This window comes from Triticum aestivum, chromosome 4A, assembly GCF_018294505.1.
Source record: "Triticum aestivum cultivar Chinese Spring chromosome 4A, IWGSC CS RefSeq v2.1, whole genome shotgun sequence".
Lineage (NCBI taxonomy): Eukaryota > Viridiplantae > Streptophyta > Magnoliopsida > Poales > Poaceae > Triticum > Triticum aestivum.
In genome coordinates, this window is record NC_057803.1 from 370,945,254 (window position 1) to 370,956,849 (window position 11,596).

Genomic DNA, 11,596 nt, shown 5'->3' on the forward strand with positions numbered 1-11,596 from the left:
GCCTTGCCCTATAAAAAAAGCAACATCGAGGCGAGAAGGACAGCGCCGTCGCTTCACGCCAGCCTTGCATCTGCGTTGACTCTCTGTGTCTCACGTACACGTAGTGTTCGGTTTTGTTTCGGTTAACCGCATTAGAAACCAAACCAACCGAACTTAGTTCGGTTAGTACAAGCAGAAACCAAAATTTCCTGTATTATTGACAAAAACCGAAATTTCGGTTTTTTCGGTTTCGGCTTCGGTCCGGTGTTCGGTTTTTCGGTTTTTATGCTCACCCCTAACGGGCGCACCCGAACCATATTACCCGCCCGAGTGGCTAAGGGGCCCCGAGCCTTGCGCCCCACTATGCTCGAATATGCACTTCTAAGCAGTGACAGATCCAGGAATTGAACTTATTAGTGCCCCACATTTAAGGTCTGAACATTTTAACATGCAAATGCAAGTCCTCTCAACCAAAACTCATAAAACTCAAATACAAAGCTAGATGTACTAAAAAATTAACATAACTAATGGTTCAAAATAGTTCAAGACTCTCAACAACTAGGTGATGTAACCACAAAAAAGCACAAAATACAAACATTCCCAATTCTCGACAAATATTCCCTCCTCGCTGCATGAAGCAGCACAAGGTTGTGGAGGAGCTAACTCCACCTTGCTGCTACAATGTGTACAGCACAAGTGTTGAAGGAACAACTTCAACGTGCTGCGCTAGATATCACTCTAGAGACGAATGTAGGCCAATATGGCAGCAGGAGTTCAATCCAGAACTCCTAGAGCACAAGATCTACTCCAAGATCTTAGATAAGAACACCAAGTTCTATTATAGGTAGTGGGGTAAGTAGTCTGGGTACAAAGTAGAGGTGAGGACCTCTATTTATAGGGCTTTGGGAAGCCTTCACGTACTTCTACTTATAGCTGGAATACTCTAGAAAACATTATTTAAGTTTCACCATTCTACTCATAGCTACTCACAACTAGAAGACTCTAGAAATCAGTAGGTATGGTAGAAAAGAAAAGAAGTACTACACTAGAGTGGAAGCATCTAGACGTAGCCAAACAAATCTGACATGCGATTTTTTTCCTCATCTAGTGTTCCTCATCACTGCGTCTTTAATTTCTGGAGTAGAATAATTTCCAATTTGTTCTAGAGACCGGAATCAGGTTGAATATCAGCTTGACTAAATCCTTGAATAGAAGTTTGCAAAATGTTATCACGAGAGCCCTCATTACACACTGCAGGTTCAGGAACAGGAGCTCATAAAATGTTTGCATCAGAGGCTTCATTAGACAATTAAGGTTCGGTAATTGGGGGAGTTCCAAATTAAGCAGCAATTGGTTTCATTTTCTTATAGATTCCCTACATTACATCATCACCAGGTTCAATAATTGCCCACAAGACCATAAATTTAAGGTTCATATGAGAAAAAAAATGAATTTGACTGGGTATACCTGTTGGTCGCGCTTGCTGCCCTTGCAAACTGCAACTTCCCGTTTGCGCAAGCTCGATGCCGTGCCACTGCCGCTGCTGCCACCCACGCAGGCCAAGCGGGGGACTATTTATTGTTTTCCCATTCGTCAGGTGCCCGGTGTCCGGCGAGCCGGAGCTACGCATGATTGCGGATTTTTGGGATTGCCTGCTACTTGCTCGACAGTTCTAGGCTATCTAATTTGGGCTGGTTCTAGGCATTTTTTCTGTAAGTGCTAGCCCACGTTTAAAACGAATGGTTTTCCTATTTCATATCTCTATGTCGTCACGTTGTTTGCCTCCTCTTTCAAAACGAATCGGTGTTGGATTTGGCCACCTAGGAAACACATTACACGGCTACCCGGGGCAGCCACCCATACCTGCCCCTACGGTGGCATCACCCTTGGTCGTAAGGAATAAGATCAGGAGCGCTTCTTTAGGAATTCTACGATAGCGGGAGGTTTGTACCTCGTAACTGCAGGATAACCTGATTGTATCATATCCCTGGAAAATCAGGACCAAACTACCGACCTAAGACTAGCTATATAAGGGCGGTACCAATCCCCACCAAGGGGACGAAGATATACGGGAGCTCATTTCCACACCCTAGCTCAGTAGATAGGAAAACACAAATGTAATCCTCTGTGATCATCTATAAAGATGGGTAGGAAGGAAGTAGGGCTATTGCCCATCCACGGGCCTAAACCTATGTAAAACCACGGTTTCACCTTCATCGCCGACGAGAACCCTTCGAGCACCAACCCTCTCTCTCCACTTCCATGATAAACCTCAGATCTTAAGATCAGCGGACCATTATTCATCAACATTTGGCATCCGCCGTGGGGCCCGAACGGATCTTCGTCACCAACAAACCTTTTCACAAAGCACAAACATACTAACAAAGCGAAAGGTTGGGGCTAGTCCCCCACTTTGACCCAGGAGGCGTACATCAACCTCGCTCTTCGGGGCGAAAACCTTCTAGTGTCGGTTTGGGTCCTCCTAGATCGTCTCGCTTCGGCACACCCACCCAGGTCAACTTGAGAAGTGGAGGAGGATCTCTTACCGCTGGGGTACCCCATTGGTTCAACATAGTCAATTACCGTTCAGGCAGAAACCCTTGTGGAGAATAAGGTTGCACGCCAAATCCCCTCGCCAGAGAGCTGCCCAGATCCCGCCACACTGTTGTGAATCGGATTGTCATCAGGGAATCGTTTCACCATACATTGGGATTATTTGGAGATCGGTTCATCCAACTCGTAAATCCGAGCCGTGCACCATGTCGGCCTGCACCACCAAACTCCCTCTTGGTGGTTAGGGACCACCACTCCTAGTGGACCGGGGACCGCGCACAAGACTTTGTTCAACCTTCGGATTATCCATTCATCATGTAGTCGATGCTTCAGAATCAAGTCGTCTCTGAAGTCTCTACTCATCATATCCTCTCGACAAGCCTCCTCCAAGATGGTCCTCCCTTCGCCCCAAGGACTCACCTTTGCGGGAGATATTCGTCGGGGCGCCTTACCTGGTAAGGCGAATTATCCTCTCCATACGCATGGGATGAGGGAAATATCTGACTACTCCCACCCACGTAAGCGTTATCGAGGTTTGCACAATGTTCATGTCCATCTTGGGTAAACCCACACTTCTCTCGCTATGTGCAATAGTGTTTCATGACCGCCTGTGCCTCGGAACATGGGGACCAAGGGCATGATTACGGTCAAGAGTTCCCTTGGAGCGGTCTCTTGACCGCAAGAAACATACCTTGATTAAGTTATGAGTGACATCCATAACCTCATGAAAGGGTACCAGCTGGGGAATGTCCTACTGACCGAACCTAGGAGTAACTGCTCCAGAGTTTGACCACCAGACCATCGGATAAATCTCACGAAAGAGGACGATATGGTTGTCTAGAAATAAAAGGCTACTCTTCCCAGGCACTGGTCAGGAGATACGGCTCATTGTCGACTCTATAAAAGTTCCAAGAGTCTCGCCTAGGTCAAAGATCTGGCTCGGGGCTCGAAGGTGAAAGATCTCACTTCCGTGACTTCAGTCAACAACGCTACACAAGTTCCTATTTCATAATAACGTGTTCACAATAACCTTACTATACAGAAAATATAAAGACCGTATTCACTATTTTCGGACATGATCCTCTTTTATGCTTCGCCTTTCCATCAGAACCTATCATGGCCATTAAGCACTCCTATGTTGGCTCGGCAGGAGCAATGGGCTCCCCTCAAGTCACGAACGAATTATGGCGACCGTCGTCGCCTCTCCACCCCACGTATGTTTTCCCCAGGGACACATAAATGTCAAGGGGTTGCCGAGAAGCCATGGATCAATGAGACCCGTAAGTGCAGCCCGAGCAAAACATTCCAGGTGCATTACCTCGGCACTTCTTCCTCGGATGAAGGAAAAGAAGGTTGAGCATTTCCGACGCTTTTTTCACCTCTAGGGGAAGTTTCTTCGGAAGCGCTCTAGGGTATGCTACCTATAGGTATGGCCCGAGATAAAAAAACTGGGAGATCCACTTTCCTGGTCACAAGAACAAAGTGCCCACCTGAATAAGCCTCCCGGGCGCAATTGGAGGGACTGGAGAAGGGGAAGAAAACGCTCGGGGTCCTGACCTTTCTTTGCAGATCAAGACAAAAACTTGCAAAGCTCTTGTAGGACACACAAGGACCTCACCAAGCTCGGGGGCAGGAGATAAACATTAGAGACGAAAACAACTTGCTCAATGGTAATTTTATTGCACCAATTCATTAAACACATAAGGAGTTTTTTCCATAGTGCTTTTCAGGAGAGTACAGAAGCCCACTACTCAAAAGATACATCTAGAACGGAGTACTGATGTCCGGCTAGTTCACAAACTTCTCCACCGCTGGCAATAGTTTTTCAACATGGTCACGATGCCCCTCCGAATGAGGTTGGTCTAGCAGCAGACCAATGAAGTCGGGACCAATGAAGCAGATATGCGGATGACACCATGCTCCCTTTTAGCCTACTATCAAAGCATTGCCATGGTCCAATTGGTCTAAGGTGATGTATTGTATGAAGATTATTTTTTTAAGAATGTGAGACTGCTGTTATGGGGGTGTCGATAGCGCAGTAGCAAAGGGTTGCTACTCTATTTTGAGGTGATGTCTTATACGAAGATTATTTTTTAAGAATATGAGATTGCTGTTATGGGGCTGTTGATCATGGAGTAGAAGGGCTGCTAACCTTTTACTCCCTCCGTTCCCAAATATTAGACCTTTTAGAGATTCCATTATGAACTACATACGGATGTATATAGACATATTTTAGTGTAGATTCATCCATTTGCTCCGTATGTAGTCCATAATGAAATCTTTGAAATGTCTTATATTTAAGAACAGAGGGAGTAAATTGCAAATCTGCCAATTTTTCGATCTCATACCACGATATTCCTATTAGTGAGAAAGTTTTATGCCTTAACTAAAACCTGTCATGCAATAAAGTATCCGAGCCCTGGAAATGCAAATTTTCTCGTGTTAGGGGGAAGATTGGTTCTCAATAATGTGTGTCTCCCGCCAGTCCCAACTTACACCATGGGTCGCTTTCTGTTAGCCAACAATGTGCACACAAGTTTCAACAAAGTGAGGCTCATTTTTTTTCTAGGAAAGACATACACTCAAACGTAAATACCGTACATAGTGAAATGGGCATCTATTTGCAAACCTAAAGACCATGGGGGTCTAGGAGTGCTAAACTCCCAACTTATAGACATTGTTCTACCAAGCAAATTTATATGGAAGATTAGTCAAAACTCTCTAGGTCTACAATTGGATCTCATCAAAGACAGATACTAGAAGGTCCAACTTCTTCACCTCGACTAGGCGTAGGACCCCTTTCTGGAATGGAATCCAGGCCATCAAGCCAATCTTTGATTTAGGAGCAAAGCATCTTGTATGGGACAGGCAATCGACCAGATTCTGGTTGGACAATTGGATTGGTGGGCCCCGCCCCACATCAGATACCGCCAGCTCTTCATCATGGCCTCTGATCCAGAGATGTTAGCCAGCTCAGCAATTAGACAGGGGTCGCTCAACGTCTTGTTTCATCATACCTTTGACCAGGTCGAGGCAAACTTATGGGAGGCCCTTGGTGCCAAAGTTATTAATGCCCTGCTATTGAATTCATCCAACAAAATCTCCTGCGACCTAGAAGCGACTGGTCGGTGAAATCTTTATACGCCAAACTCTCTTCCGACCCTGTTGTTCAGCATGCTAAACTTCTTTGGCAAGCGGCCATGCACATGAAGATTAAGGTCTTCATCAGACAGCTGATTAGGGGGAGATTACCTCGGTTTGCAATATCTTGAAAGTTGAAACACAACGGTCCGAGTGATGGCTCCTATGCCTTGTGCGGTAAGCGAGAAGATAGAAATGATATATTATTTTGCCCAATGGAGAAATTCATGTGGAACTTTGTGAGGGAGAGACTGGGATGATCCTGGAACCCAATTTGTTGCTCTGAGCTCTTGGGCCTTGTCCTGGGTGTTGGGGGTATGCAACGAACAGTCGCATGGCATTGCATTGCAGCCATGTGTTGAGCCTTATGGAATATTCATAACAAATGGCCATTGAAATGATGTTTCCATCCAATCCTGTGTTTAAATGTTCGACCTTCTTTCAGCTTTGGATGCCTCCAGGGAGAATGAAGGACAAGGAAACTTCATTGGATGGGTTATAGAGGCTTATAGATCTTCATGCTACGAACTGAAACGTTCTAGGCACTTCAGGAGCTGCTTAGCCTCTAGTCCTTTTGTGCGAGGTGCATGCTTGATTTGCACTTTGTGCGAGGAGCCGAGGAGTATGTGTTTTGGTTTGTAAGACTTATATGTTACTTTGCCACTGTTTGAGCGCTTTATATAGTATAAGGCCAAGCGCTCCTTGCGCCTTTTGTTCTAAAAAAAAGCAAGAAAACAAGGGTCCACAACAGAGTGCGCATACTAGAACATCGTCGTTACCCATGAACGAAATTGGTGGTGCCATCGAGAGGGTCGACTATCCAGGTGGGGTCGTAGGTGAGGTCATCGGTGGAGCCGAGGGCTGCAGACGTCTCCTCGCCGATGAACTTGTGGTCCGGGTAGAGCATCCGGAGGTGGTTGAAGATGAGATCCTCGCAGGCCTTGTCCGTCTCCGTCACCAGATCCACCTGCAGCAGCAACAATCCATAGCACCATGACGACTACGTAGATCGCAATCCAATCAAGGCAGACAGCGGCATCAAAAGGAGGCAAGATGCGTGGGGAAAAGAAAGAGGCGAGAGGAAAGACCTGGCCCTTGTGCTCCACATTCTTGGTTAGGTAAAAGCTCTTGCGGATAATCTGCATAGACCATAGGGTACAAATCGGTCCCAGAATGAGCGAACAGGAAATCGCGAATCCGTCACGAGCAGTGGGCCTGAGAAACAATTGCGGCAGGAGGATGAAGGGACGGATCGAGTTCATGGTATAGGAGGATTACCTCGCCGGCGCTCTTGGCGGCGTCCACCGCTGCGGCCAGGAACTGCTCCTCCGCCATGGCTTCCGAATCTCCCGCCTCCAGACTACGAAGAGGGATTTTTTTTTTTTGAGCTATACGAAGAGGGAATTTGATGTGTACAGGAACCCTCGGCTGGGTGGAGCGCCCTAGGTGTGTAACCTTTTCGTTGGACGCCAATGGCCAGGATCATCGGGTTTGAGCTAGTTTGGGTTAGTTTGGAGCTCAAATAAGCTAAAAGTATCAAACAGGAAGGGTTAGAGTAGATTAGTTTCACCAACTATCTCGGTGGAGAGATGCTTATTTGGGTTAGAGTGGATTAGAAAATAACTCTAACTCTAACTGTGTTAGAGTATCCAAACAGGGCCATTGTGGTCTCGGTGAACCAATCATTCGCGTTGGATACACCTCCCACGCAAACCGCCACCGCGCATGGATTCAAGCATCATAACATCGAATTGAGGTAAGATCTGCACTAAACCTATCATCCCCACCCTCCCATGTCACTCCCGCATCTAACAATGCCAAAACCTGCTGCTTTTACCACGAGAGTGTAGCAAAAGCACACAAAAAAATGACATGTTATGTAAATTTTGGAGCTACAAGTAGTATAAACTTGCACATGTATACTTAATGGTTTTGCTATGTAAATTTGTGTGGAAGGTATCAATAGGTGTCAATAGCATTTTATGGCACACAAATGTTGTTCTTTTAAATGAAAGATAAATAATAGAAAAAAAATGTCATGTCATGTCCACTAAAACTGTCATGCCATACCCACTAAAACTATTATGCCATACAATCAGCCATATGTACTAAAATTGTCACCTGAAAGCTGCTAAAATGCCAAATGAGTAGTACTAAAATTGCGAGGTGAGTGCTGCTAAAAAATGCCTGGTGAGTAGTACTAAAAATGCCATGTAAGTGCTGCTAAAGGATGCTATGCTAGATCCACTAAAACTACCATGCATGCCATACTATGATCCACTAAAACTATCATGCTAGGGGAAATGAAAAATGACATGCCATATCCAATAAAACTGCACATGCCACTTTTGGGGAGAAAACAACCATATGTACACCGCTGGAAAAAATGCCTAATGAGTACTACTATAACTGCCATGTAAGTGCCGCTAAGAATCCTGATAAATTGTCAATCAAAAAACATGTCATCCCTGCATTTTAGACCGCGTACTTTAGTGTGGGTGTTCAATTGCATGGCTTAGATACAAAAACTGTCATGCAATCTTCAAAAAAAAAGGCATGTGACCAGTGGCGGAGCGTGAACCAAGTGTTAGGAGGGGTCAAAACAAGTGTATGACATAGAAAAGGCTAGGGTGATCGGACATGCCGGAGAATTAGTAGAGCGATTAGTTGAAATATAAGCCTATTGTGTAATTTTTTCTCTAGCAAGGGGGGGGGGCAACGCCCGGTATTGTCCCCACTACTCTCCGCCAATGCATGTGACTACTACTGAAAACTACCATGTTAGTGCTACTGAATGCTGCTATGTGATATCAGATAAAAACCCTGCTAAAATGCAATTTAAACAAGAGCATTGTTTTTTTAAGAAAAAAAGAAATTGCGTGCTTTGTAATACAAAATGTCATGGCATACACGCATCTTATGAAAAGACGTGTTTATCTATTTACATTGAGGTTTTAACCCCCCCCCCCCTCCCCCCAAAAGCAATTCATGTACCTGTAAGAGAGGCATTGTTTCGGCATGGGGGCACGAAGAAATCATGGATCAAGGGTCAAACAATGAGCCGCAGTTGAATGCTGCTTGGGTAAGTCAGTTTGCCTTTGCTGTCACTACTGCAAGAATACTCAAACGAAGATGCATGTGATGCGGAGCATCCTACGGTTATCCCCATGTACACTACAACTACTCCCCAAGCCCCAAGTGGACATACGGCGAGAGCTCGAGCATATGTCATTGGACACAAGGTGAACCGGCTCCTAAATGATTCCCCTTTCCATTCATGTGAGACATGGTTGCTACCTGTAGAATATGTGAATTGCACGATGTATTGCTCTTCGTGCATAGGCACGTATATATGATGTACAAAGGTGGGCCACGGACCTCAACTATACAAGGAACTAGGAGGCGGGCCCAATACACAATATGCACATAACACATATACTCAACCCCCCCCCCCCGCAGTCAAAGCGGCACCGCGGCTGACGCAAAGACTGGACCGAAACTCCTCAAAGGACGTCGTAGGCAAGCCCTTGGTCATGATATCGGTAAATTGTTGGGAAGTAGGGACGTGTAAAACATGAATATGACCAAGGGCCACCTGTTCCCGAACAAAATGAATATCCAACTCAATATGCTTGGTCCGTCGATGATGCACCAGGTTAGTGAAGAGGTAGACCGCCGAGACGTTGTCGCAGTAGACCACCGTGGCACGGTCGACAGGGCAAGAGAGCTCCTAAAGCAGTTGGCAAAGCCACAAACACTCGGCGACGGCGTTGGACACCGCACGATACTCAGTCTCAGCACTGGAACGAGAGACCGTAGGTTGTCGCTTGGACGAGCACGAGATAAGTGAGGGTCCAAGGTAGACACAATAGCCCGAAGTGGAGCGACGAGTGTCAGGGTGATACGTCTCCAACGTATCTATAATTTTTTATTGTTCCATGCTATTATATTATCCATCTTGGATGTTTTATATGCATTTATATGCTATTTTATATGATTTTTGGGACTAACCTATTAACCTAGAGCCCAGTGCCAGTTTCTGATTTTTCTTTATTTTTGAGTTTTACAGAAAAGGAATACCAAACGGAGTCCAAATGACGTGCCAATTTTTAATGATTTTTTATGGACCAAAAGAAGCCGTCAGAGTAAAAGAGTTGGGCCAGAAGAGTCTCGGGCCGTCCACGATGGTGGGGGCACTACCCCCCCCCCCCTGGCGCGCTGCCCTATCTCGTGGACGCCTAGGGGACCCCCCTGACTTGTTCCCGATGCCAAAAATTCCTATAAATACAGAAACCTCCAGGAAATAACCTAGATCGAGAGTTCCGCCGCCGCAAGCCTTTGTAGTCACCGAAAACAAATCTAGACCCGTTTCGGCACCCTGCCGGAGGGGAATCCCTCTCCGGTGACCATCTTCATCATCCCGGCGCTCTCCATGATGAGGAGGGAGTAGTTCACCCTCGGGGCTGAGGGTATGTACCAGTAGCTATGTGTTTGATTTCTCTCTCTCTCTTATGTTCTTGATATGGCACGATCTTGATGTATTGCGAGCTTTGCTATTACAGTTGGATCTTATGATGTTTCCCCCCTCTATCTTCTTGTAATGGATTGAGTTTTCCCTTTGAAGTTATCTTATCAGATTGAGCCTTTAAGGATTTGAGAACACTTGATGTATGTCTTGCATGTGCTTATCTGTGGTGACAATGGGATATTCACGTGATCCACTTGATGTATGTTTTGGTGATCAACTTGCGAGTTCTGTGACCTTGTGAACTTATGCATGGGGGTTGGCACACGTTTTCGTCTTGACTCTTCAGTAGAAACTTTGGGGCACTCATTGAAGTTCTTTGTGTTGGTTGAATGGATGAATCTGAGATTGTGTGATGCATATCGTATAATCATATCCACGGATACTAGAGGTGACATTGGAGTATCTAGTTGACATTAGGGTTTTGGTTGATTTGTGTCTTAAGGTGTTATTCTAGTACGAACTCTAGGATAGATCGAACGGAAAGAATAGCTTTGTGTTATTTTACTACGGACTCTTGAATAGATCGATCAGAAAGGATAACTTTGAGGTGGTTTCATACCCTACAATAATCTCTTTTTTTGTTCTCCGCTATTAGTGACTTTGGAGTGACTCTTTGTTGCATGTTGAGGGATAGTTATATGATCCGATTATGTTATTATTGTTGAGAGAATTTGCACTAGTGAAAGTATGAACCCTAGGCCTTGTTTCCTAGCATTGCAATACCGTTTACGCTCACTTTTATCATTAGTTACCTTGCTATTTATATATTTTTAGATTACAAAAACCTATATCTATCATCCATATTGCACTTGTATCACCATCTCTTCGGCGAACTAGTGCATCTATACAATTTACCATTGTATTGGGTTTGGGGACACAAGAGACTCTTTGTTATTTGGTTGCAGGGTTGTTTGATACAGACCATCTTCATCCTACGCCTCCCAGGAATTGATAAACCTTAGGTCATCCACTTGAGGGAAATTTTCTATTGTCCTACAAACCTCTGCACTTGGAGGCCCAACAACGTCTACAAGAAGAAGATTATGTAGTAGACATCAAGCTCTTTTCTGGTGCCGTTGCCGGGGGAGGCGAGTGCTTGAAGGTATATCTTTAGATCTTGCAATCGAATCTTTTAGTTTCTTGTTTTATCACTAGTTTAGTTTATAAAAGAAAACAACAAAAAATGGAATTGAGGTTGCCTATGCTTCATCTTTTTAATATCTTTCGTGAAAATAAGGATTCCAATAATTGTGCCAAAGTGTTAGAAGAAGAATGCATTAAAATGTTTGGCACTAAATCTTTGGATGATGAGCATGGTTGCAATGTTGTTAGTATGAATCCTTTGAATATCCATGATGCTAGTGATATGCAAAGCCACAAGTTTGGGGATGCTAT

The 11,596-nt window shown here is 44.9% G+C and overlaps 1 protein-coding gene across 2 annotated transcripts in view; it reads right to left on the reverse strand.

The window, feature by feature from the left end:
- The window catches only part of LOC123086122 (inositol monophosphatase 3), a 32,126-nt gene extending 24,941 nt beyond the window's left edge, over nt 1-7,185 (reverse strand). The window contains exons 1-3 of one of the 2 annotated variants that reach the window (XM_044507838.1): nt 6,952-7,184; nt 6,762-6,812; nt 6,453-6,640 (exon numbers count right to left, since the gene is read on the reverse strand). In XM_044507838.1, coding sequence (XP_044363773.1) covers nt 6,453-6,640; nt 6,762-6,812; nt 6,952-7,008 — 296 coding nt within the window. In that variant the 5' untranslated portion in view covers nt 7,009-7,184. Of the gene's footprint in view, nt 1-6,452; nt 6,641-6,761; nt 6,813-6,951 lie in introns of both variants that reach the window. The other variant, XM_044507839.1, reaches the window with a different exon arrangement.
- Nucleotides 7,186-11,596: the final 4,411 nt, after the last annotated feature.